Genomic DNA, 25,126 nt, shown 5'->3' on the forward strand with positions numbered 1-25,126 from the left:
CTCATTTGATCGAAGCTTCGGTAAACAATCGGTATGACCCGAGTCGTTTGGCACATTATGTAACGACCCATTCCAAAGCAGCGAGCTCTAATTTCTTCGATTTCTTCTTCAAAATTTACACTCTGCGTGTAAATAAAATAGAACAAAGGACAATGGAAATCCGCACAGGTTTGCCGGACTAAATGCCGGCTCTATTGCCTCGGCATCGCGATTCGGTCTACGCGTAAAACAGATTCGCTGTATGCCGTCAAGCCAACCTTGATTGGAGTTGGGTATTATTCAGCGTGCACTGCGTCCTTTACAGCTTGACGTTCGTCATACCCCGCTGTTGCCCCTTCTAGTCTGTCAACTATGAAAGCTGCTGGTTCTACTTCTTCCACAAGCCAGGCAACACAGTCATTCCCACTCGCTCACTGACTTTATTCCGAACGTCAACCTCCGGAACCGACAAGCTTCACTGCGAGCCACAAACCTTGTTATATTACGGCTACTCTCGGCGAGTTCAAAATGGTAGTATGCAGCCTCCAAGTCGATCCCTGATAGTTCTTGTAGTAACCACTGGCATCAATACTTGGCACTTACTCTATTTTCAGCTTGGTTTGCCGCCGGCATGTCGACGTACAAATGCATCTTTCCATCTGACCTCCGAACAGGTACCAAAGGTGAAACCCAGTTCAACGGTCCCTCCGCGCATCCTATAACATTCTTCGTTAGTAAATCTTGGATTGCTTCCTCAACGTCTACCTCCATGGACACAGGCAGTCGTCGGGCCACCTGTACATCAGGAGAAACCCTCTCATTGATTCGGTTCCTTAACGTCATGTTTGAAACCTGAGGGAACACCTCTGGGCATCCTCTTGTATCAGATTTGAATCCTATGTGATGAATGCTGTATCCTATCCTCAGGATGCCAAGTGCAAATGCCGTACTTGTAGTTATTATATTGGTCGGGAACAACCAAAACATATGCCCATATATCTGTTGCCTTGGGCATTTTGACATCCGTTTCAAAAACGTCATTAAAAAATATTTTTTCGCTTGAAGCAAACGGTGTCAACCCCTATTTTCCATTTAGCGGGCATCGCGCATTCGCTATTGGAGCTCTTTGACATTTCAACCATTTATAGTTTTCGGTATTCATAATGTTGCCCGGGGAACCTGACAAATTCCTACGCAGCTCCACCCTTCAATTACCCGGTTAATCACTATGTCGTCCGAATCAACGAAATTATACTTCGTTTGGCCTGATTTTGTAATTTGAACACGAATTCATGAAAAGACTCGCAATTTTTTCGCCGGAATTGCACGTAATAAAAACGCTCGAAACCCTTACTGAGCTGTGGAGCAAAATGTCTTTCTAAACACGCTAAAGCTGAATTATATTTCAGAACGAATACCTCCCCAGGTAGGTTGCGGACCCAAGGAACATTTTTGTTGAATAGCAGCTTATACATTGGTTTTAGCTATACAATAGTTGAATAAGCTGCTTTTAAACAAAAATGCTTATTGGGTATTGAACCTCATATTTATTGATTTTATCACAATTCTCTTGAAAACTAGCAATTTTCTCAGTTTTTAACGTTCTGTTGTAAAAGTAGGTAGTTAAAATTGGTATTGGAGTAAAAATGAGCTGTAAACTTTTAAATGGACAGCGTTGACAAAAGATAAATCACAATTGGCAAAAAATGAGACAAAATTCAAAACTGAAACGAAACCAATACTAATCAAACAAAGCTGCGTGGAATTCGAAATGAAAACTACTTTACTTATAATTTACACCGATATCTAAGTAGCTTGCTTTCTCAAGTTTTTTTTAATAGTTGAATATGAGCATTTGTGGCTCGAGCACTTGTGTAGATATTTTGTGCCTCATCCAGTTATTAAGTTGACTGTAGCTTGTCAACAAATTTAAATAACTTCGAAGATACGCAAATAACTACTTCTTTGGATAAAACAATTCAACTAAGACTTCATAGTAAAAAATATATATTTATATTATATTTTGAACACTTTTCCAAATGATCTTTAAAATAATCACTACTTAACCGATATATACATTATTAATAGGGTTAGTCTAAGTACAAAACTAGTTATGTACGTATTGATATTTCTAGTATCACCTAAGCGTGCCTATCCTAAGATTGATTGCCATGTTTCGTGGCCATATTGATGAGATTCTCCGACTCAACCGGTCCGGTTGCCAAGACGATATCTCGGAACACTCCGCTGGGTATTTGTAGCAAATCGTAAGGTGTTCCAAACTCTACCGCTCTTCCCTCGCTCATAACGAGAACTCGATTGTAATCCATAATGGTGTTTAGTCGGTGAGCAATTGTTAGTACAGTACAATCAACAAATCGTTCCCGGATTGTCAACTGTATCAGGCGGTCGGTTCTGAAAAATGAACGTAAAAATGATTAGACATCTTCTTCAAAAAACGGAAAAAGCAGACCATCTTACTCGGGGTCTACGTTTGCTGTTGCTTCATCAAGAACAAGAATTCGGTTATTTCGAAGAATTGCTCTGGCCAAACATAAAAGCTGACGTTGACCAACGCTAAAGTTTGATCCGGCACAGGCAACATACACTTGAAGTCCCAGTGGTCCATTTGCTAAGTCTTTCAACTCCACCAACTCCAAGGCCTTCCATAGTTCCAGATCAGCATAGCGATCGAATGGATCAAGATTTTTTCGTAACGTTCCACTGAACAGTATTGGATCTTGTGGAATGATCGAAATGTTCGATCTAAGCGTTTCCAAAGTAATTTCCGACGTATTTATATCATCGATGGTTATATTACCTTCGACGATTGCCGTTCGAAACAGTGCTCCAACAATCGATGACTTTCCAGCTCCTGTTCGACCCACAATGCCAATTTTTTCATTCGGTTTAATTTCGAACGTTAAGTCATTAAGCACCAACGGAGCATCTTCATAATATTTGTAGCAAACATTCGAAAAGCAAATTCTTCCCATCGATGGCCATTTTTTCGCCGTAATTTGCTTGGGGTCCTCTGCGGGTTGCTTTTCAGCTGGTAAATTTTTGTACTCCAGCAATCGCTCAACCGCGATCAGATGGTTGAACATTTGAGCACTTTGCCGCACTCCGAACTGTAGCATTCCCGCTAGGGACGTAATCTGGGTTACCACCAGACCGACCTTGTCCCCGAGTGCATCCGTATCCAACAACAGAAAAGTAAACGTTACGATGACCAGAAATGCGAAGAAAATCAAGTCCAGCACCATGCCGAAAGCTATTCGACCACAATGGAACATGAAATATGCCCCGGTGTTGATGTTTTGGTGCAGATCGAACTCTCTGGTGAGGAATTTCTGCACACAAAATGATCGGATTGTTGGTAGACCATTCAAAGTTGTCGAAATATGAGAAAAAACCGGAGATCGTGCTGGAAGGCAAATTTTAAAAATTTAATTTAAAATAAAAATTTGAGGGATAAAAGTGACTTACTTATTCCTTCTAGTCTACGTGTGTTCTGAGAAGTTTTTAAGTAAATCTTTCTGGCGTATAAGAGCACAACTAACAACGCCAGAACCGGTATCGAGAAGAAGGGCTGCACAACCAGAATTACTAGCGTGGCTCCAACGATCGCCAGGACAGCTTGTGTTGCATCAAGAATCGCTTTCGGAAGCATTTCGTCCATAGCTCCTAGGTCCTTTGAGAAGCGATTCAGAATCCTCCCGGAGGGATTGGTATCGTAGAAGCGCTTGGTCGCTGAGATGAATCCCTTGAATGACCAATCGTGAATCGTTTGGGAGGCTCGAGCACAGGAACAGTAAAATCCGATTGTTCTATGGGATTAGTGAGAGTCATTTATGACGCTTTTTCCATATAATTATTTGGTTTTTTTAACTCACCTCGCCAGTCCAATGATGAAAATTCCAATCACTACTGAACACTGTACGTAGATACAAATCTCAGAACTGAGTGGAATTTTCTGTGGTTCTGCGGTTGCAATGGTTCCATTCTGCTCGGCGTTAAATACACGCAGCTCCTCCTGGGACACCCAGAAGGACACCCAATAATCGGCGAAACTCACAATCAATTGAGTAATAAGAAACAGTACTACTAGACCCACCAAAACCACCCAACTTCCCGCTCCAGCAGCGTAGTGTATGAATAAAGAACTATTAGTTGTATCCTCCGAAGATTTTTCGAACGATTGCTCAATCATGCTCTCGTTTTGGTTAGCATCGAATTGTTTATTCACATCACTGCCAGAGGATGCAGTTGAAGCTATTGACATTTGAGAAATTTGCCGACCAAAGTGAGCATCTTCCGGGTAATCTTCCGAATTACCATTATCGTTACGGTTAAATATGTCTATTCCTCTTTTCATAAGATCATGTGGAGTTCCTTGGGCTTCCACTTTTCCCTGTGAGTTGAACAGTTTTAAGATGGTTTTATTCTATCATCGATATTGTGTTCCCTTACCTCGTTCATAACAATTATCCAATCAGATTCAATCAGAAAGTGTACCTGATGTGTCACAAGAATTCTAGTGGAACCTTGCCGGCCCAGTAAGCCTTTTTTGCCGATACACAAATCGAACAGATGACGTGCCACGTGCGCATCTACGGCGCTTAACGGATCATCCAACAAATATACGCCAGATTTTCTATAAACTGCACGTGCCAAACTAAAAAAACTAGCATTTCTTAAAGTTATGCTTTTTTTTTGTTGTTTTTAACATACCAAACTCTCGCCTTTTGTCCGCCCGAAAGGGAAATGCCTCGCTCTCCAACCAACGTATCATCATCGTTCGGAAATTGCTCCAAATCTGCCTCCAAAGCGCACACCCGCACTACAGATTTGTATCGTTTTCTATCAAGTTCTTCACCGAACAGGATATTATGTTTAATACTGCCAGCGAACAGCCAAGGTTCTTGGCTGACGTAGGACAACGTTTCATTGCATATAATTTTCCCACTCTCGAGTGGTAGCTCTTTCAGAATGGCTTGTAGGATGGAAGATTTACCAGAACCAATTGCTCCTACAATTCCAATTAATTTTCCTCTGGGGAAGTCAATGTCCAAACCATCTAGTGTCGCAGGATGATGTCCATCGTGCGACAGGGACTGGTCCCAACGAGCGGTTACGGAACGCATAGATATCGCCACTTCCGGAGATTCAACAATAACATTACCATTTTGTTCCTCCTTCTGAAATTAGGAAAATAATACTATCTAAAATTTCGTCACTTATAAACGTTTAGAACTTACTGTTTTGCGAAACTCTACCGGTGTTCCCTGTTGTATTTCTTCATACTCTAAGAATCGTTGCAACCTCTTAGTTGCTACCAATCCCTCCGATATTTCGGCAACACCTCGTACGAACATTCCGGACATTGTATGAGCGACAATGTTCAGATAGCTCGCAACCACAAAAACTTTGGCTGCCGTTATCTCCTCCTGCATCAGATACAGAGCGATCATGGTCGCAAACAATGCTGCTCTGGTGGTGAACAGCTGGAACGTCATAAACAGCCCTCGAATCAAGCCGCTTCTTAGAACAAACTTAATTTCCGCTTTCCGTGCCAGTGAAATCAGTGCTGCAAATGGCTTCTCCCAGGCATACATTTTGATCACATGAATTCCTGCTGCGATTTCATCCATCAACCGAATGCGATCGTCTGCTCGCATCGCTGTCCTCAACCGATACCGTGACGTTAGCTTGCTGAAGAATGCTACGAAAATACTCTGATAAATATGATTTTACCCTTTCCTAAATTACCTAGAACTTACATTGGATTAGAGCAATCGAAAAAATGGTCAAAATTCCGAGAGGTCCGGCCCAGCCGACCTCATACCATAGGAGAATCAACACCACAACGGTCAACAGCGGAGCCGACCACATGAAACAGATCACAAAGGCCACGATATCGAACCGGTTGACATCGTTGGACAGCAAGTTGACGACTTTGCCGGGGGATGTGTCACCCAGTGCGTTCCTCGAGAGACACAAAGATTTCCGATAGATCAAACTACAAACCGCTATTCGGGTCCTTACTCCTGTCAAACAAGTACAGATCGCATATTGATTTTCTACGACTATGCTGCCGGCCTTCGTAAGAACCATTCCCAGTGCATAGTAGATTGCATGTTCGTAGCTGATATCGGCTTGTCGTCTGTTGGATATTGATTTTCGTTTGAATCGTTGACTGCTATTTCTTTTTAATTTAAAATTACATTTTACCTAAAGTATAATAGTAATCTTCCCAGTAGGATGGGTTGTCCGATACGTAATACTATTTCACCAAAAAATGTCAGAACGCATAACCAGATCCACTCCACCCGGAATGTACGAAATATTGCTCTCACGAGTGATGGTTTATGTTTGGGATCCTTCTTGTTTTGTTGCAGTTGTTTTTCCCATTCACTAGAAATATAAATTTTTTTGTACGGAATCTATACCTATAAAGAAGGATTTCTGTCTGTCTGTCTGTCTGTCTGTCTGTCTGTCTGTCTGTCCGTATGTTCCTTATAGAATCGAAAACTACTGAACCAATCGGCATGAAAATATGCATGTAGAGGTTTTTTGGGGCCAGGAAAGGTTTTAGAGATGGTTAGAGTTGGGGGCTCCCATACAAATGAAACACAAATTTCTGCATAACTCGACAACTAATCAAGCAAATAGAACAAAATTTGGCATGTGGGTGTTTTCGGTGACAAGAATTTATTCTATGGTAAATTGAGACCCCTCCCTTCTTTATAAGGGGAATTATAACTCCTCTCCTCTTTAAAAGGGGGGGCTTCCATACAAATTTCCTCAAAACTCGAGAACTAATCAAGCAAATGGAACCAAATTTGGCATGTGAAGGTTTTCGAGGGCAAGAATATTTTCTATAGTAAATTAGGACCCCTCCCCACTTTAAGAGGGGGGCTCCTGTACCAAAGAAACACAATTTTCCTCATAACTCGGGAAGTAATTAAGCAAATGGAACCAAATTTGGCATGTGGGTGTTTTTGGAGACAAAATTTTTTTCTATGATGAATTGGGACCCCTCCCCGTTTTAGGAGGGGGGGATCCTATACACATGAAATACAAATTTCCTCATAACTGAAGAATTAATCAAGCAAATGAAACAAAATTTGGCATGTGAAGGTTGTCGAGGGCAAGAATATTTTCTATGGTAAATAAGGACCCCTCCCCACTTTAGGAGGGGGGGCTCCTATACAAAAGAAATACAAACTTCCTCATAACTCGAGAACTAATCAAGCAAATGGAACAAAATTTGGCACGTGGGTGTTTTTGGAGACAAAATTTTTTTCTATGATGAATTGGGACCCCTCCCCACTTTAGTAAGGGGGGCTTCTATACAAATGAAATACAAATTTCCTCATAACTCGAGAGCTAATCAAACAAATGAAACCAAATTTGGCATGTGAAAGTTTTCGAGGGCAAGAATATTTTCTATGGTGAATTAGGACCCCTCCCAACTTTTAGAAGGGGGGCTCCTATACAAACGAAATACAAATTTCCTCATAACTCGAGAACTAATCAAGCAAATGGAACCAAATTTGGCACGTGGGTGTTTTTGGAGACAAAATTTTTTTCTATGATGAATTGGGACCCCTACCCACTTTAGGAGGGGGGGCTCCTATACAAATGAAATTCAAATTTCCTCATAACTCGAGAACTAATCAAGCAAATAGAACCAAATTTGGCATGTGGGTGTTTTTGGAGGCAACCATTTTTTCTATGATGAATTAGGACCCCTTATCTTTTTAAGAGAGGGGGCTCTCATACAAACGAAATACAAATTTCCTCATAACTCTAGAACTAATCAAGCAAATGGAACCAAATTTATCATGTGGGTGTTTTTGTAGGCAAGAATATTTTCTATGGTATATTTTCTATGGATTCCCCACTTTAAGAGGGGGGGCTCCTATACAAATGAAAAACAAATTTCCTCATAACTCGAGAACTAATCAAGCAAATGGAACCAAATTTGACATGTAAGTGGTTTTGGACGCAAGATTTTTTTCTATGGTGAATTGAGACCCCTCTCTTCTTTAGAAAGCGAGTTATGGCCCATCTCCCCTTTAAGAGGGTGGGCTTCCATACCAATGAAATGCAAATTTCCTCTTATCTCGAGAACTAATCAATCAAATGGAACCAAATTTGGCATGTGGGAGTTTTAGATGGCAGAAATTTTTTCTATGGTGAATTACGACCCCTTCCCCTTTTAAGAGGGGAGTTCCCACACAAATGAAATTCAAATTTCCTTATAACTTGAGAACTAATCAAGCAAATGGAACCAAATTTGGCATGTGGGAGATTTTGGAGTCTAGAATTTATTTTACGATAGTTAGAGACCTCTCACCCCTGTGGTAGGGGGATATGGACTCTCATACAAATAAAACAGAAATTTTTGCGAAACTCAAAAACTAATCGAACTCGAGAAATTCGAGACTCTTCCATAAAACATTAGTCAATACAAGACCACAAAAACTATCTTTAGTAACACTAGATCATTCAGGACGAGACGGTCGCGAGTGTTGCCGGTGACCCGCCGTCGGAAGCGCTGCTCACGGGGGGCTTGCAAAACTCGAGATTGTGACAAAGATCATCCGAGATTCATGATTTGTGTACAACACAGGTTAATTTGTGGCAATACGAAGTTTGTCGGGTCAGCTAGTTACTTATAAGTGTAAGGGGGCATCCATAAAGTACGTCACGCTTATAGGGGGGAGGGGGGGTAGACCTAATCGTGGCGATTTGTGACGTAGGGGGGAGGGGGGGTATGAAGTTATGTGACGTCACATGAAAAAAAATATCAAATGAAAAATTTATTCGGGAAATTGTAATTTAGCCTTCATTTTAAGATACTACTATTGAAGGCTTCTATAAAATGAACGTTCTGATGGATTTTAAAACAAATAGTTAAATTTTTTGAATGAAAACTTTTTTTTCAACATATATGTGTGAACAGGACTCATTTATTCTTCTATGTAGTATAAACTCTCCATTAAGGCTTTACAGAATATGCAGTACATCGCTGAAGAGCTGCTTGAGCACCGTCCTACCTAAAAGATTTTTGCATCCGCAAATAGCAGTCACACAAACTCCTGAGGAGCTACGGGGTGCTACCAGAGACCCACGGCAATGTTTTCCCTTGATATTCGTGCTAAACTCAATCGATCAACATAAACTCATACCGAAGTTCCACGGCTGCTTTTAAGGTTTTTCGGTATAATTTATACTGCCCCTCACTCAAAAGCTATCTGAAGAATAGAATTTATGCCAATAGAATTTATGGACTAAATTTCGCATCTAACGTAGTGTTGAATGATTGCACGATTGAATGAATACACAAAATGATAAAATCTTCCAATGCGTGTTGCTGCAAGACGTCAGCAGGAAGTCCTGATTCTTTCAACTAGATCAGACGAATTTGAGTGGATGGATGTAAAGGACGTGGATATGCGCGAAACATTAATCAACTTCACATCAGCGACTTCTGATCATCTTTAAAATCCGTGAATCGATGACTTATAAGCTCAAAAATTTTCCTTATTTTATTTGCTGAAATTCATTTGATAACTTTAAATAAAAAGGTTGAAATGAATATCTATTTTTTTTTTTTGTTGTGAAGGGGGGGGGGGTTACCGTGACGTGACGTACTTTCTCAGGGGGGTCACCGAATGTGTGACGAAATGTGACAAGGGGGGGAGGGGGGGTTGATTTTGGTCAAAATTTGCGTGACGTACTAAATGGATGTCGCCTAAGTGACAGTACGATTTTGTGTCCATGAACCCTTTGATTTTTCACATTCATAAGATTTTATATGCATCATTTTGTTGAAAAACATCTACCAAAATAGTCTAGTAGAAGTTGATTTCATTTTTATCTGGCGGAGCTCGACTACCATATGGTAAAAGTTAAACCGAAACTGCTGATCAACCAGACCATCCCAAGTAACAACGGTAGCTGAATTGCAAGAGCAATGGCTGTTTACGGGTTGGTTTAAGGCGATCAAAGTTAAAGTAAGCACTCAAATGGTGTTTAAATAAGCGATGTTTAAGCTACTTTAAATTTTTCAAACCAATTCTCTCCCAAAAGCTGATAAAAAAGCTTAATAGCGGATTTTTCTGCTAAACAATCTGCTTCTAAACAACCGTAAACATCAACATGCGTTTTACGGCTGCTTAAAGGTGTTAAAATGTAGAGTGGAAGCTTTCATTAGGTTCACAGCTTTCAAACTACTTTAAGTCTGCTTAAGGGTGTTAAAGTGGCTCTACAAACTTCTACCAAGCTTTCTTTCGGCTCACAGCACACATACTGTCAGATCATAGAATTCCGCAATTCGGCTGACAGCAAAATTTTGTCAGTTATCGACATTATCGACTGCTTCACGCTAGGCGGGCTAGGCTTCAGGTGTAAAGATATTCTCACTGTCTGTTCTGCAGATGCAAATGGGGCGGATCATACGGTGAGTGTTTATGGATCAAAAGATGGCGGGTTCAATTCCCGGAAAAAAGACATGCATTTTTAATTAGCTAGCTTACTTGTACGAATTAAAGTTATTCGAAACTAAAAATATCGCGTTCACGGCGAAATATAAAAATGACGCGTTCCATTTTTTAAAATTTAAAAATAGATTTTTTTTTGGCTGCATAAAGGTTGATGAAGCGTTGATTAAGCGACTAGAAAAGTAGATTGCAAAACTATTTCTCGTTCTAAAAATAGAATTGACAGCATTGCGCAAATTGGCTATTTAAAAGTGCAAAAAAGTTTCTATTAAGCTTCATTGCAGCTTCGAAATCAGCTATTAATTAGCCTGAAGCTTGATAAAATCACCAGATTTAGATGTTTAAGAGCTGAAAAAAGGTTTTCATTTCTAAACCTAAACCATAGATCAGCCACAGGTTGAATAAAATCAGCTATAAAAGCGTTTGATCGGCCTGAAATTGTTACTTGGGATGTGCCATCGAACGGTACATCTGACGGCGCATTATCTGGTAAACATGGCGAGAGAGATAGAACTTCCCTATTGAGCGTTTTCCAGCAGAGTTTGAGCGGGTTTGGTAACGTGAGGGTGAGCGTTGTCATGCTGTGAAATCACTTCTCCCCAAGCTCCTCTGCTCATATTTCGGCCGTTTTACCAGCAGAGCGCGGTTCAATCGCATCTATAATACTCGATTTCGTTGCCTAATGATTTAAGTTACTGCGCTCAGTTACGCTCATTGAAATCGACTGCCTCATAGAATCAGAATCTGTTAAAGTCATGAATGTAATATTTGTAGCGAAGATTGTAATCTACTATCTTTTTCAATAGAGTAATGAATTTTTTTTAATTTCTGCTGCTAAAGGTCTGTAACCTATGTTATTTATAAATGAACTTTCGTTTGCCAATGAAAAAGTTGCAGCCTAAATACGTACGTCTGTTTTAACCCCTCTAAGGTATACATCATTTTTAGCACCGCAAAATTCACTAAAATGGCCATAACTTTTTTATCTTACAATATTTTTCACCAAATTTGGGAATTTTGCCAAAAATATTTTCTATTTTCATATTATCTATAGATAATGGCCATATGTCATATGGTCCCGGAGTTATTCCGGAGTTCCTTGGGGGACCGAGACATGGCTTTTTAAGATAAAGTTGCCAAATATTTAAAATTAGTTTGAAATCTGTTGATTTTTGTAAACATATCATCGACTATAGACATATCAGTTACTTTGCTGCAGTTATGAGCCATGGTGTGCGCCATCCGGATCCGGGCACACCCTATAAATCCGGAACGGGGTTCCATAAAGGGACATTTCAGCATCAGTAAAGTATGTCGTGTCGCATGTTAAAAAACATCAGTACTCGACAAAATAGCGATTGGCGATCATGTCATGTCTCTCAGAGGCCATATGGCCGATTCCAGGTCCCGGACAAGTTTCTCCGAAATCCGTTCCGTGCTTGAATCAGAAAATAAACCCTCCCCGGGCCCGGGGAGCCCTTAGAGGGGTTAATGATCATAACATAACACTGACCTGGTTCGACCATATTCACAATATATCCTTTGTAATATGAATATTTGTCCGAGCCGAGGACGTAGAAATATGACTGGACAGTTCACATAAATTTCTTTCCATTTTTCATCGCCCGATACCATAAAGAAAGTATGCAATCGTTTGGAATAGCTGAAGCAAGTTCATCTTGCGTTTTGCATGAATCCTCCATACCAGTCCTTCCAATTCAGCATCTTCAAAGATATTAGATACGTTTTTCTTCACACGGGCGGTCCTCTCAACATCCGTCTTTGCGATGACGGAACCAATTAGCATTTCCGTAAACTTTCTGAAGCTCTCGATGCCATAATGCATGAATTGTAGCATGAAACAAATTGAAAATATACAGAAAGTATTGAAAATGTCCACGGGGATCGACTCGAAACATTTGGCATGGACATTGGCGACGAAATAGGGACATGGGATGGATGCTTGCTACCTGGAACCTGCCTGGAACTGCAGATCACTGAATTTCGTGAGTGGCGACATAGTGCTGCTAGAACAGCTAGGACTCCTAAAGTTCGACATCGCGACACCGCAGGGGATCTGTCGCAAAGGTGAAAAGATGTGGAGGATCCGTGGCGTCAAAGCCCAATTTTACCAGAACGGTAGGAAGACCAACGAACTGGGAACGGGCTTTTTAATAATGGTCAGAATGAAGGATCGCGCGATGGACTGGAATCGCGCGACGCGATTGATCACCGAGAGGTTGTTGTTGAAGATAAAAGGCCGTTTCTTCAACTACATCATCATAAACGTGCACTGTCCACACGAAGTTAGATCCGACGAGGAGAAGGAAACGTTCTAAGCGCAGTCTCCGTCACGGGACATCAAGATCGTCATTGGAGATATGAACGCCCATATCGACAGGGAAGCGCTATATAGACCGGTGATCGGGCCCCATAGCTTGCACACCGACACAAAAATCGCCTTCCACGGACAGTGATGCTTCGAGCAGCATCGAGTAGCTTCGAGCTAATCAGACCGGCACACCGTGGGATGAAACCCAAATCTAGGTGGACAAAAGTAATTACGCTTAAACCGTTAGTCGTAGGTATAAAGTATCTTCGGAGAATTTTTTTTATTTCAACTTCCGCATTTTTTGCTGTATATGGCATTAGGATGACCATCATAGTAGGCGTGTGCAAAATATAAACTTTTTTATGGTTGAAGTTACCTGAATAAAATGTTCTGCAAAGTTAAAGAACATTAAATTTTGAGTAACTTTGCTAAAAAAATAAAAGCCCTATCTTTTATGGTTGATGGGCTGGGGTAATTTGAAGTTTTTGGGTCGGGGTGGACCTAAAAAATCCGTTTTTCCCTCAAAAAGGTAGTCGAATTTTCCCCACCGATACTTCTCTAAGCTTTTCCGATTGTTTTTAAACGTAAACGTTGTCTATGGTTCGGAAAAACCTGTTTGACTCTAAACTGATTGAGCATTTGTTTGACCTACAGAATTTTCTTCCTTAGTCAAGCCGGATGCTCAGAACTAGTTGATAATTATTTTGCCTCGAGTGTGGACCACCTTTTCTGCTTTAACAACACTTTACTGAGGTGTTGATTGCTGCTTTCGTTATGGGGAAAGCAGGAATACAACAAACTTAAGTATGTTATAAGTTTCAAGCTGGTAAGAACATTCATCGTGTTCCACCAGTAATGTGTGATTGGTTCCGAATTTTGTGCATTCTGTGCCAATCATCATGAGCGCAACTCGAAAGCCTCATTCCCCTTTTGCGAGGAATGGATCCTTCAAGATTTATGCGCGCGCACATGCTCTACCCCGTACTGGTGGGATAAGCCATCGGATCTGGTGAGGAAGCAGACTACCATGCTGACTACGTGATCGGCTGTTCTTTTATATTTTCGATGTTTCGTTTTGGTTCTAGCGATGCATAACATAACATTACAGTTAGAGTGAGATGTTTTGGCAGGTAGACAACACCAGTTTATGAGTTTAGTGCTATCAGGTAGGACATGTAAATATATTATTGGTTAGTTAAAACTGGTAGTACAGGTAATGTAACTGAAAACAAGTCGTCGGATGTTCGAATCTCGGCTAGGCGGTGCTGCTAAATAGAGTCAGTAAAATTTTTGCACTAGCCCCGTAACTGTACTGTCCTTTAATAGCTGGCCGCGAAGTCTGTCGATAAAGAAGGGTCAAGTCTTAGAAAGACGGTTAAGTCCAAAGTTTTGCTTTTTTTAATTTAAATAGAGATTCAGACTAAATTTCATGAAATTTTATACAAGGGAATTAATTTATGAATATTCTGCAAGGTTACAATATGGACTCACAAACGAAAACATTATTTAAAAAATTCTCACCAAACACCGGTTCTAATTGTCTCGGACATTACTTATGTTAAAAATCATGATCATTGAACCGACCGTTGATACAGTAAAATGTAAGCAAACTTTCTCAACAAGCCAGGAATTATGTACTTAGAAAATGTTCTATAAAATGATGGAAATGTTCTTCTTCATGTTAAATAAAAACTAATATTTCTCGTTTATCAAATTCTTTTTGATAAAAATTTCAAGATAGAGTTTTTTCTCCCGGCACAAACCTATTCAAAAAGTTCGCAAAAATAAAGCACAAAAATTATGAAAACTCCGGCTGCTGAATGTTGAATGGAATAAATAAAAGGTTCATGAATTTTGATTTGAACAACATTTTAAAATAACAATTCCAAAAAATTTACAATTTATAGAGGCCCATCCCGACGTAGTAGTGTAGCATTTAAACTTGTCAAGCTAAGGACTCGCAGAAAAATCTCAACTCCACAGAAGTCACCAATGACCTAAGTTGCTAAAGTTACTATATAATAGAAACAAATGAAAAATACTACAACTATCATTTACATTGAAACTACATTCCGCAGCCGGAATTTGACCATCTGTTTTTTATTCGGCAGACTTCGTAGGCAAAAACCATACATTTTCTCTGAATACTTTTTTCATTAGGAAATTCAGGAAAACTGAGAAAAAAATATTCTTGGAATTTTGCCTATACTTACTTTTGAAGAAAAACATATCTAGAACAACATGATTGACTTCAAAAATTTCTGTGTGAACTTCAATGACAAAAGAGTCATTAGCTTGATCGCATAGTTTATACGATGGTGCCAGTTAACAGGTTTAATACAGTAACTCTCTATCTCTTTCTCTTAGCGAGTTATAGAATACTAACAGTAGTCCGCTTGCATCGCCTTGCATCTAATTGAGAGCGAATCATCGGTGATACGCAACTAAATTTTCATAACTTCGTCGAATAAACATTTTTTACTGTGATAATCTGTGATTTGTGTGAACACCTTGTTAATTTTACTTTGATGTAAATTATCTCAGGTTTTTTGTTTTGATGTCTCATTAATTCAGTCTTTTAACAATCGTAATGTTACCCCAATTCCAATAGATTTTTTTTATTGCCAGTAAGTAGACGTATTTTCAATTAAGCTTGAAAAAAGTACTCCAAATTTAAAAATGCTTAGATTTTGTCCAAATTTTGTGCATTGGCCACTTTTCGGATTTCGGATTCCCATGTTTTTGCCTTTCTACTATATGAAAATATAGTATAAAGGTATAGGAATCACTCGAAAAACCGAAAATCGAAAGAAAGCCTAGTGGGACGAATGTCATATACCATTCGACTCAGCTTCGAAAACTGAGCATTTTCTGTGTGTGTGTGTGTGTGTGTGTGTGTGTGTGTGTGTGTGTGTGTGTGTGTGTGTGTGTGTGTGTGTGTGTGTGTGTGTGTGTGTGTGTGTGTGTGTGTGTGTGTGTGTGTGTGTGTGTGTGTGTGTGTGTGTGTGTGTGTGTGTGTGTGTGTGTGTGTGTGTGTGTGTGTGTGTGTGTGTGTGTGTGTGTGTGTGTGTGTGTGTGTGTGTGTGTGTGTGTGTGTGTGTGTGTGTGTGTGTGTGTGTGTGTGTGTGTGTGTGTGTGTGTGTGTGTGTGTGTGTGTGTGTGTGTGTGTGTGTGTGTGTGTGTGTGTGTGTGTGTGTGTGTGTGTGTGTGTGTGTGTGTGTGTGTGTGTGTGTGTGTGTGTGTGTGTGTGTGTGTGTGTGTGTGTGTGTGTGTGTGTGTGTGTGTGTGTGTGTGTGTGTGTGTGTGTGTGTGTGTGTGTATGTGTGTGTATGTGTGTGTGTGTGTATGTGTGTATGTGTGTGTGTATGTGTGTGTGTATGTGTGTGTGTATGTGTGTGTGTATGTGTGTGTATGTATGTGTGTGTGTGTGTGTGTGTGTGTGTGTGTGTGTGTGTGTGTGTGTGTGTGTGTGTGTGTGTGTGTGTGTGTGTGTGTGTGTGTGTGTGTGTGTGTGTGTGTGTGTGTGTGTGTGTGTGTGTGTGTGTGTGTGTGTGTGTGTGTGTGTGTGTGTGTGTGTGTGTGTGTGTGTGTGTGTGTGTGTGTGTGTGTGTGTGTGTGTGTGTGTGTGTGTGTGTGTGTGTGTGTGTGTGTGTGTGTGTGTGTGTGTGTGTGTGTGTGTATGTGTGTGTATGTGTGTGTGTGTGTATGTGTGTATGTGTGTGTATGTGTGTGTGTATGTGTGTGTGTATGTGTGTGTGTATGTGTGTGTGTATGTGTGTGTGTATGTGTGTGTGTATGTGTGTGTGTATGTATGTGTGTGTGTGTGTGTGTGTGTGTGTGTGTGTGTGTGTGTGTGTGTGTGTGTGTGTGTGTGTGTGTGTGTGTGTGTGTGTGTGTGTGTGTGTGTGTGTGTGTGTGTGTGTGTGTGTGTGTGTGTGTGTGTGTGTGTGTGTGTGTGTGTGTGTGTGTGTGTGTGTGTGTGTGTGTGTGTGTGTGTGGAACGCTTTTGATTGAGCCAACATTTCTCGGAGATGGCTGGACCGATTTTAATGATCTTAGTGTCAAATGAAAGGTCTAGGTGCCCCATTGTTCGCTATTTAATTTCATACCGATCGGACTTTTAGTTCAAAAGTCATGTATAAAAATATGAAAAATATGGGACTTCATTATCTCATAGGTCCCTTAACCGATTTGAATAAAATTGATTGCATATGAAAGGGGAGTCTTTTAAAACCTTAACTTCAAGATTTCATGACGAATGGGCTTGTGGTTTGAAAGTTACATAAAGAAATGTGAAAAAAATGTATTTAAAACTGCTTTTTGTTGCTTATAAGCATTATTTCAATGCCCTTTCAACATCCTACAATTATTATCATTTGAAAGTTACAGTTGAGATCTATAAAACGAAACCAAGTTACTGAAAATCGGACGATTGATTCAAAAGTTATTCAAACTTTAACACTTCAGCGCCGTATATTAAACCGTTAAAATGTATAAAATCGAAATAAATTAATCAAGGGTCGATTTCCGCAGTCCATCAACCATAAAAGATAGGGTTTTTATTTTTCTAGCAAAGTTACTCAAAATTTAATGTTCTTTAACTTTGCAGAACATTTTATTCAGCTAACTTCAACTGGAAACGATGGTCCAAACTCGCGCAGAGAATCTGAGCAGGAAGTGACTCACAAAATCGTTCTGCATTGTGACGAATAATGTTACGATAAAAAAGAAGAAAAGCAAAAGTTATTTATATGTGCAAAATTACTACAGTAGTAGAATTAAATGATATAAATAACTTTTGTTTTTCTTCTTTTTTTATCGTTTCAGGTATTCTACTAAGACGCTCAAATAAACATTAGTTAATTTGAATAATGTTACCTACATCAAGGCAATATAATGTGTCATATAAAAATTTTCAACTTTTTCAAGTATGCGTATCGGCTTGCAATTTTCTAGGAAAAAGTTAATTAACTCGGTTCCTCCCCTTTCGTTGAAGGCGGCACTGCACATGGTGGAGGCTCAGGGTATATGCAACAAATCTGGTAGGGTCCCATTAATGTGTTTTATCATGTTTCATATAAAAATTTTCAGATAACTTTTTCAAGAACAGTCATCCCAGTATTATGGGTCAGTTAAACATGATGATGCTACGAAATTATTGGTAGAAACACAGCTTTAAATAATTTACAGTCTATTTATAACCTAATTGGTTATAAATATATAAATATATCATAATTTGATATTCTGTAAGCAATCTTGTTCCAAAATCACATATTTTTTTGCAGAACAACAAAATGTATGCATATTCCATTCCCAGTATTATGTGCTACTTTTAAACCTGGTCAGAATTATGGGTCAATGTTCCCAGTATTATGGGTCAGCACAACAAAACGCATGTGTGTGCGTGTGTGTATGTGTCCGTGCGTGTGTATGTGTGCGTGTGTATGTATGTGTGCGTGTGTGAATGTGGATACAATACGGATACAATAGGCAGGACAAGTTGCAAGAATGCCGGACGGCTACCCTGCAAAGATGATATTTGCCTCGAATTCGATAGGAATAAGATGACCAGGGGCGCGCAAGATACCAGGGGCGCGCAAGATACCAGGGGCGAGCAAGATTATTAGACTAGGTGGAGCGAGATCTGGGGGAGAATACACGGTGTCTGAGGAATTACAGAGCGTTGGCCCACAACTGAGTCCATTGGAGAAGCTTTGTTCATCAGGTTTTGTCTTAGGACGGCAAGTACAGTAAGTTAGTTCAGGAAGAAGAAAAGTATTTGGTCCTGGCTTATTAGTTTTGGGTGGTTTCCAAAAATAACGCGGAACTGTACGGTAGTTTGTGATCCCTTGCAACTTCCCGAACTTTTTCAGTTTGTCTTGTTAGATCAAGAGCGTGATGCAATATATCAGGACAATAGAGCTTCGATTTCTGTATATTGATTTTCCTTGGCATGTTTTTTTCGTTTTACTGAAAACAAATTACAATTTAAGTCAAAAACAGCGAATACTGTTGACCTATATGCTTGACCCATAATACTGGGAAAAGTTAACTTTGCTCCCAGTATTATGGGCCATTGTTTAATTTCGTATATTAAAGCGGAACATGAATTTCTCTAGCTGATTTCGCCGTAATTATATGAATACTAGCTGACCCGACAAACTTCGTATTGCCACAAATTAACCTGTGTTGTACATAAATCATGAATCTCGGATGATTTTTGTCACAATCTCGAGTTTTGCAAGCCCCCAAGCGGGCGGCGCTTCCGACGGCGGGTCACCGGCAACACTCGCGACCGTCTCATCCTGAATGATCTAGTGTTACTATAGATAGTTTTTGTGGTCTTGTATTGAATAATGTTTTATACTTACTTACTTGAGTGGCTTGCCGTCCTAAGACAAAGCCTGTTGAACAAAATTTCTCCATGTAACTCGGTTGAGGGCTACCGCTCTCCAATTCCTCGGACACCGAGTACTCTCCGCCAGATCTCGCTCCACCTGGTCTAACCATCTTGCTCGCTGCGCTCCTGGTCGTCTTGTTCCTACCGGATTTGAGGCGAACACCATCTTTGCAGGGTAGTTGTCCGGCATTCTTGCAACATGCCCTGCCCATCGCATCCGTCCAGCTTTAGCCACCTTCTGGATACTGGGTTCGCCATAGAGCTGTGCGAGTTCATGGTTCATCCTCCGCCTCCATACTCCGTTCTCCTGTACGCCGCCGAAGATCGTTCTTAGCACTCGTCGTTCGAAAACTCCGAGCACTCGCAGGTCCTCCTCGAGCATTGTCCATGTTTCATGCCCGTAGAGAACAACCGGTCTAATAAGCGTCTTGTACAGGGTGCACTTTGTACGGGGACTTAGTCTGCTCGACCGCAATTGCTTGTGGAGCCCATAGTAAGCACGACTTCCGCTGATAATACGCCTCCGAATCTCACGGCTGGTATCATTGTCCGCCGTTACCGGTGAGCCAAGGTAGACAAATTCATCGACTACCTCAAACTCATCGCCGTCGATCAATATACTACTGCCCAAGCGGTGTCGTTCGGCCTCGGTTCCGCTGGCCAGCATGTACTTTGTTTTAGACGTATTTACCTTTAACCCAATCTTTTCTGCTTCGCGCTTTAGTCTGGTGTACTGTTCAGCCACCGCCACAGATGTTCTGCCGATAATATCCATGTCATCGGCAAAGCAGACGAATTGACTAGATTTGTTGAATATCGTGCCCCGCGTGTTGATATTCCATAATGTTTTATGGAAGAGTCTCGAATTTCTCGAGTTCGATTAGTTTTTGAGTTTCGCAAAAATTTCTCCATATCCCCCTACCATAGGGGTGAGAGGTCTCTAACTATCGTAAAATAAATTCAAGACTCCAAAATCTCCCACATGCCAAATTTGATTCCATTTGCTTAATTAGTTCTCAAGTTATAAGGAAATTTGAATTTCATTTGTATGGGAGCTCCCCTCTTAAAAGGGGAAGGGGTCGTAATTCACCATAGAAAAAATTTCTGCCATCTAAAACTCCCACATGCCAAATTTGGTTCCATTTGATTGATTAGTTCTCGAGATAAGAGGAAATTTGCATTTCATTTGTATGGAAGCCCACCCTCTTAAAGGAGAGATGGGCCATAACTCGCTTTCTAAAGAAGAGAGGGGTCACAATTCACCATAGAAAAAAATCTTGCGTCCAAAACCACTTACATGTCAAATTTGGTTCCATTTGCTTGATTAGTTCTCGAGTTATGAGGAAATTTGTTTTTCATTTGTATAGGAGCCTCCCCCCCTCTTAAAGTGGGGAAATCCATAGAAAATATACCATAGAAAATATTCTTGCCTACAAAAACGCCCACATGATAAATTTGGTTCCATTTGCTTGATTAGTTCTAGAGTTATGAGGAAATTTGTATTTCATGTGTATAGAATCCCCCCCTCCTAAAACGGGGAGGGGTCCCAATTCATCATAGAAAAAATTTTTGTCTCCACAAACACCCACATGCCAAATTTGGTTCCATTTGCTTAATTACTTCTCGAGTTATGAGGAAAATTGTGTTTCTTTGGTACAGGAGCCCCCTTTCTTAAAGTGGTGAGGGGTCCTAATTTACTATAGAAAATATTCTTGCCCTCGAAAACCTTCACATGCCAAATGTGGTTCCATTTGCTTGATTAGTTCTCGAGTTATGAGGAAATTTGTATGGAAGCCCCCCCTTTTAAAGAGGGGAGGAGTTATAATTCCCCTTATAAAGAGGGGAGGGGTTTCAATTTACCATAGAATAAATTCTTGTCACCGAAAACACCCACATGCCAAATTTTGTTCTATTTGTTTGATTAGTTGTCGAGTTATGCAGAAATTTGTGTTTCATTTGCATGGGAGCCCCCCCTCGTAGTGGGGGGGAGGGGTTTCTAACCATCACTAAAACCTTTCCTGGCCCCAAAAAACCTCTACATGCATATTTTCATGCCGATTGGTTCAGTAGTTTACGATTCTATAAGGAACATACGGACAGACAGACAGACAGACAGACAGAAATCCTTTTTTTTTTTTTTTTTGTTGAGATTATAGTCACTTTAACCAGTTTTTGGGTCATTCGTGACTTCTGCGGGGTTGGGATTTGAACCCGGGTCCTCGGCGTGAGAGGCCAGAAATCCTTCTTTATAGGTATAGATATACCTATTCCCTCGATTTTTATTTATTTTGCGCTCAAACACACATATTTACGCCGCTTTTCAGCTTTTAATTCGCTACCGACTTTTTATAAAAACCGCAAAAATAACAACAAATCGACAGTCGATTGGAGCCAATTGACAACTATCGGAAAATTAAGAAAATTAACGCATTAAAACTAAATGTATTGTTGTCAAGCACGCAGCAGAATGTTGCTTCTATCTATTGAACTCATACTCGATAGTTAAATATTAATTTGTTTCGTATAAAACTAACGTAAGGTGTAGATTGGCCCATAATACTGGGGTGACTGTATATGTATCGGCTAACAATTTTCTCGGAAAAAGTAATTAACTCGGTTCCTCCCCTCTCGTTGAAGGTGCCGTTGCACATGGTGGTGGCCCAGGGTATATGCAACGAAACAGTCAAACGCCGGGACAGGAATAATACCAAAGTATCGAATAGGCGACATAAAACAGTAGAATCAATATATATAGAATGCCAGTGTCGTTGCAGTGCTCGTGGTAAACATCACACATTTGAAAATTATGTATTTACCTTGTATGCGCATATGTGTGAGTGATCGATTCGAAACGGGAATCTGATTGTCAAATTAAAAAGGTAACCCAATAAAAAATCTTTCTGCTTTTTCGTAAATCACGTAGGATAAATCACCCGATTTGGTCGTTTTAAGGTATTTCGTCGGCAGGAAAATTTTCTATTGGGCAATTTGACAATGTAGTTCCCGTATCCAAGACACGAACCAGCAACATGTTTGCCACTAAAATATCCATGAAACATCAGCGACACTGGCATTTTATATATATTGATTATACTCATAAAACTGAGAAAGATAAGCGATTATCTAAAGAATCGACCGTAATATGTCAAGATCGCCAAGTGTTAGTCAGCGTCATTCCTGGTCTGGTCTGGTGTGCCCCAAGGGAGTCATTTTGGGCCATTGCTTTTCGTCATAGCCATGAACCTCTTCCTGAAGTTTACATCTTTTGTTACACTGACGTTGTGAAGATTTTCTTTCGCTGAAATCAAAATTGCTATTCGATTATTCAATGGAAGAAGAGATAATGCATACGATCTTGGAGTAGAAATGGATAGAGAACTTGCTGTTATCCGGTATATTAAAAAGGTTTACGCAAAACAATTTCATTATTTAGCTTAATGCTTAATAGTTTAAATTTAGCTTAAACGCTGTAAAAATGAACCAAAAAAGCGTGAAGTCATATGACCCCTTTACGGTACGTTTAGTGTTAAAAAAAATCAAGTTCAATTTTTTGTCCGATTTCAAGGATAATTGAATTGCAATTTGAAGTTAAATTTTAAGCACAATTTCAGCGCCACAATTGTGATTCCATTTTTGTTTAGAATTGACACTAAGGCCAGCAAATTTATAAATGAAAACTGCTTCAATCACATTAAAAATCTTCAAGAAAATTCGATCGATTGATTATTTAAATGTATCCGACCCGATTGATGAGAAATTGTAGCCAACAAATCAGATAATATTATCTTATATTACATAAACAACGATGATAACGAATTAAGTCTTAGTTTAGTCATCTCTTGGGAAAATATATTTGCGATGATTCACTGAATCAAATATGATGCTATGTCGATGCATATAATATACATATACATGTACATGGGTTAACATAGCCAACATAGCTTTAGTCATCCCACGTGAAGTAACCGAGAAAATGTTTAATCGACCTTCTCGGATTTAAACCAAATTTTGACAGATTGTTCGTATTAGGCCAGAAAGTAAAAATGCTAAATTTGGCCCAATAATCACCGTTTTTCGGTGTAAGCAAATTAAGAATGTAGTTACTTTCTCTTCAGCATAACTGGTTGGACAGCGTCCCGAAATTTGTCAACTCAAAGGCAATTTTATCGTTTTATAAGAACTGCAAGTATCTGTATATTATATTAGCTGCACCTGCGTGAATTGCTATTAGTTCAACTTTATGTGAATAGGGTGCTATCTGTAGTAGATATATGTTACAAGTCTGGACAGTTTAATTGCATTACTGAACAACCCAAGCAGCACACTTCCGTCACATTCTGTTTCAGCAACCTATTTATAACTGAAACTAGTCATAAATGGGTTACTGCAACCAAATGTGATGAAAATATGCTACTCGGCAATCTTATGTGTCGTATGTTTGAGAAGTTCAGATAACTTGGAGAAAATAACTCCTATGAAAACTCCAAATAACCCTTCAAGAAGCATTTCAAGTAATGTTTCAGAGAACTTGAAGTAAACTTTTAAGCAAATTCAAATAGGGTAAGGGAGGGTATTTTCAGTCCATTAAGCGATGGCATTTATTTTTATAAAGACAGTACATTACCTACAGTCTCGAGAAAATAGTTATTATTAAAATTAAAATTGTATGTCGGCAAAGTATATTTATTGGCGAAAGAAAAGGCAATAGGCTGAATTTAGAAACCTGTTGAAAATACCCTCTCGTACCCTAACTTGCGTACGTTTGTTCGCACTGAAAGCGAACTGAAAATCCAAGCACGTTAACGTTTTGATGCTGTCCAATTTTGTTTTGTCCTGTCCAAACGTGTTCTGTTCTGTAGAAGAGATATCTTTACACTTTTTTTATATCCTAATGACCGTTGATCGATGCAACTCTTCATAAGTCCACCTAATCACCCACTTTGAGAACAGCATATTTTATCAGCGGTGATCCATGTTGCACAATTACCTACATCTCACTGCCTGGTCAGACGCACAATCAAAATCTGAGTCAGTTGTCTGTCTACCTGTTCGCAAACAGCTGACCGTGTAATAAACTGACTAATAACATCAACATACTAATACTCATACTAACACTAAGGTGACTCACAGTTGTAATCGATCTCCCAGTCTATCGGCATGGTCTTCCTCCAATGGCTTGTAAAGGTCAGCCAAACCGAGAGTTCTCGACGATCCTTTTCTGAACATATCGGCGGTCCACCAGAAGGTCAGTACCGACAGGAGGCCAGCATCCTGGCGCGGATTTTCACATAACTTCACCTTGGGAGCTTCCATAATTTCACACTTTCCTAAGATTCAACCTAAACAGTTCGGCGAGTAATGTCGGGATCAGATTCTGTCGGTGGTATTTAACGAGACGAACCGCTTCTGTATGCTAACTCAAGGGTACTGTAATAGATAAGCGCGGCTTCCGAATGCTGCCACTTTATTTGCTGAGTGAGATAAATTGAGTGCTCTTTGAAGATGTGTTAAAACATCGAAACTTTCTAGCAGCGTATAAGAAAAGGCTCCAAACCATAACTAATCAATTAATCGAATCCTTTTCTTTCGATTGAATTAATCAAATCAAAATATAAGATCAGCTGTTATGTGACGTTTCCTTCATCACCGGCAACTTAATGGTCGCGAACTAGAATTCGGAGAGCACATCTACAGCTGTTGCTGGCCGATTCAAAACTATTTTGTGTTGACAACATACCGCTATTATCAATGTATCAAACGCGAAATAAGTATGAGTTTGTTTTGCCGATTCTGCGCAGCCTAGAGCTTCGCTGTGTGTAGAACGTAGCTATGTATAGAGTTTTCTCGTTTAATTCTGCTGGCGCCAATTTGCAGTACAGGTGCGTCTCGATTTGGGTTTAC

General features: G+C 39.9%; 1 protein-coding gene across 1 annotated transcript in view; it reads right to left on the reverse strand.

Moving 5' to 3' along the window:
• LOC128739703 (uncharacterized) overlaps nt 1-24,869 on the reverse strand; it is a 34,885-nt gene extending 10,016 nt beyond the window's left edge. The window contains 10 exon segments of the mRNA XM_053835201.1: nt 2,150-2,394; nt 2,461-3,406; nt 3,469-3,809; nt 3,876-4,393; nt 4,453-4,657; nt 4,714-5,180; nt 5,241-5,704; nt 5,763-6,145; nt 6,214-6,396; nt 24,354-24,869. Coding sequence (XP_053691176.1) covers nt 2,150-2,394; nt 2,461-3,406; nt 3,469-3,809; nt 3,876-4,393; nt 4,453-4,657; nt 4,714-5,180; nt 5,241-5,704; nt 5,763-6,145; nt 6,214-6,396; nt 24,354-24,538 — 3,937 coding nt within the window. The 5' untranslated portion in view covers nt 24,539-24,869.
• Between the last annotated feature and the right edge of the window lie 257 nt (nt 24,870-25,126).

This window comes from Sabethes cyaneus, chromosome 3 (assembly GCF_943734655.1).
Source record: "Sabethes cyaneus chromosome 3, idSabCyanKW18_F2, whole genome shotgun sequence".
Taxonomy (NCBI): domain Eukaryota; kingdom Metazoa; phylum Arthropoda; class Insecta; order Diptera; family Culicidae; genus Sabethes; species Sabethes cyaneus.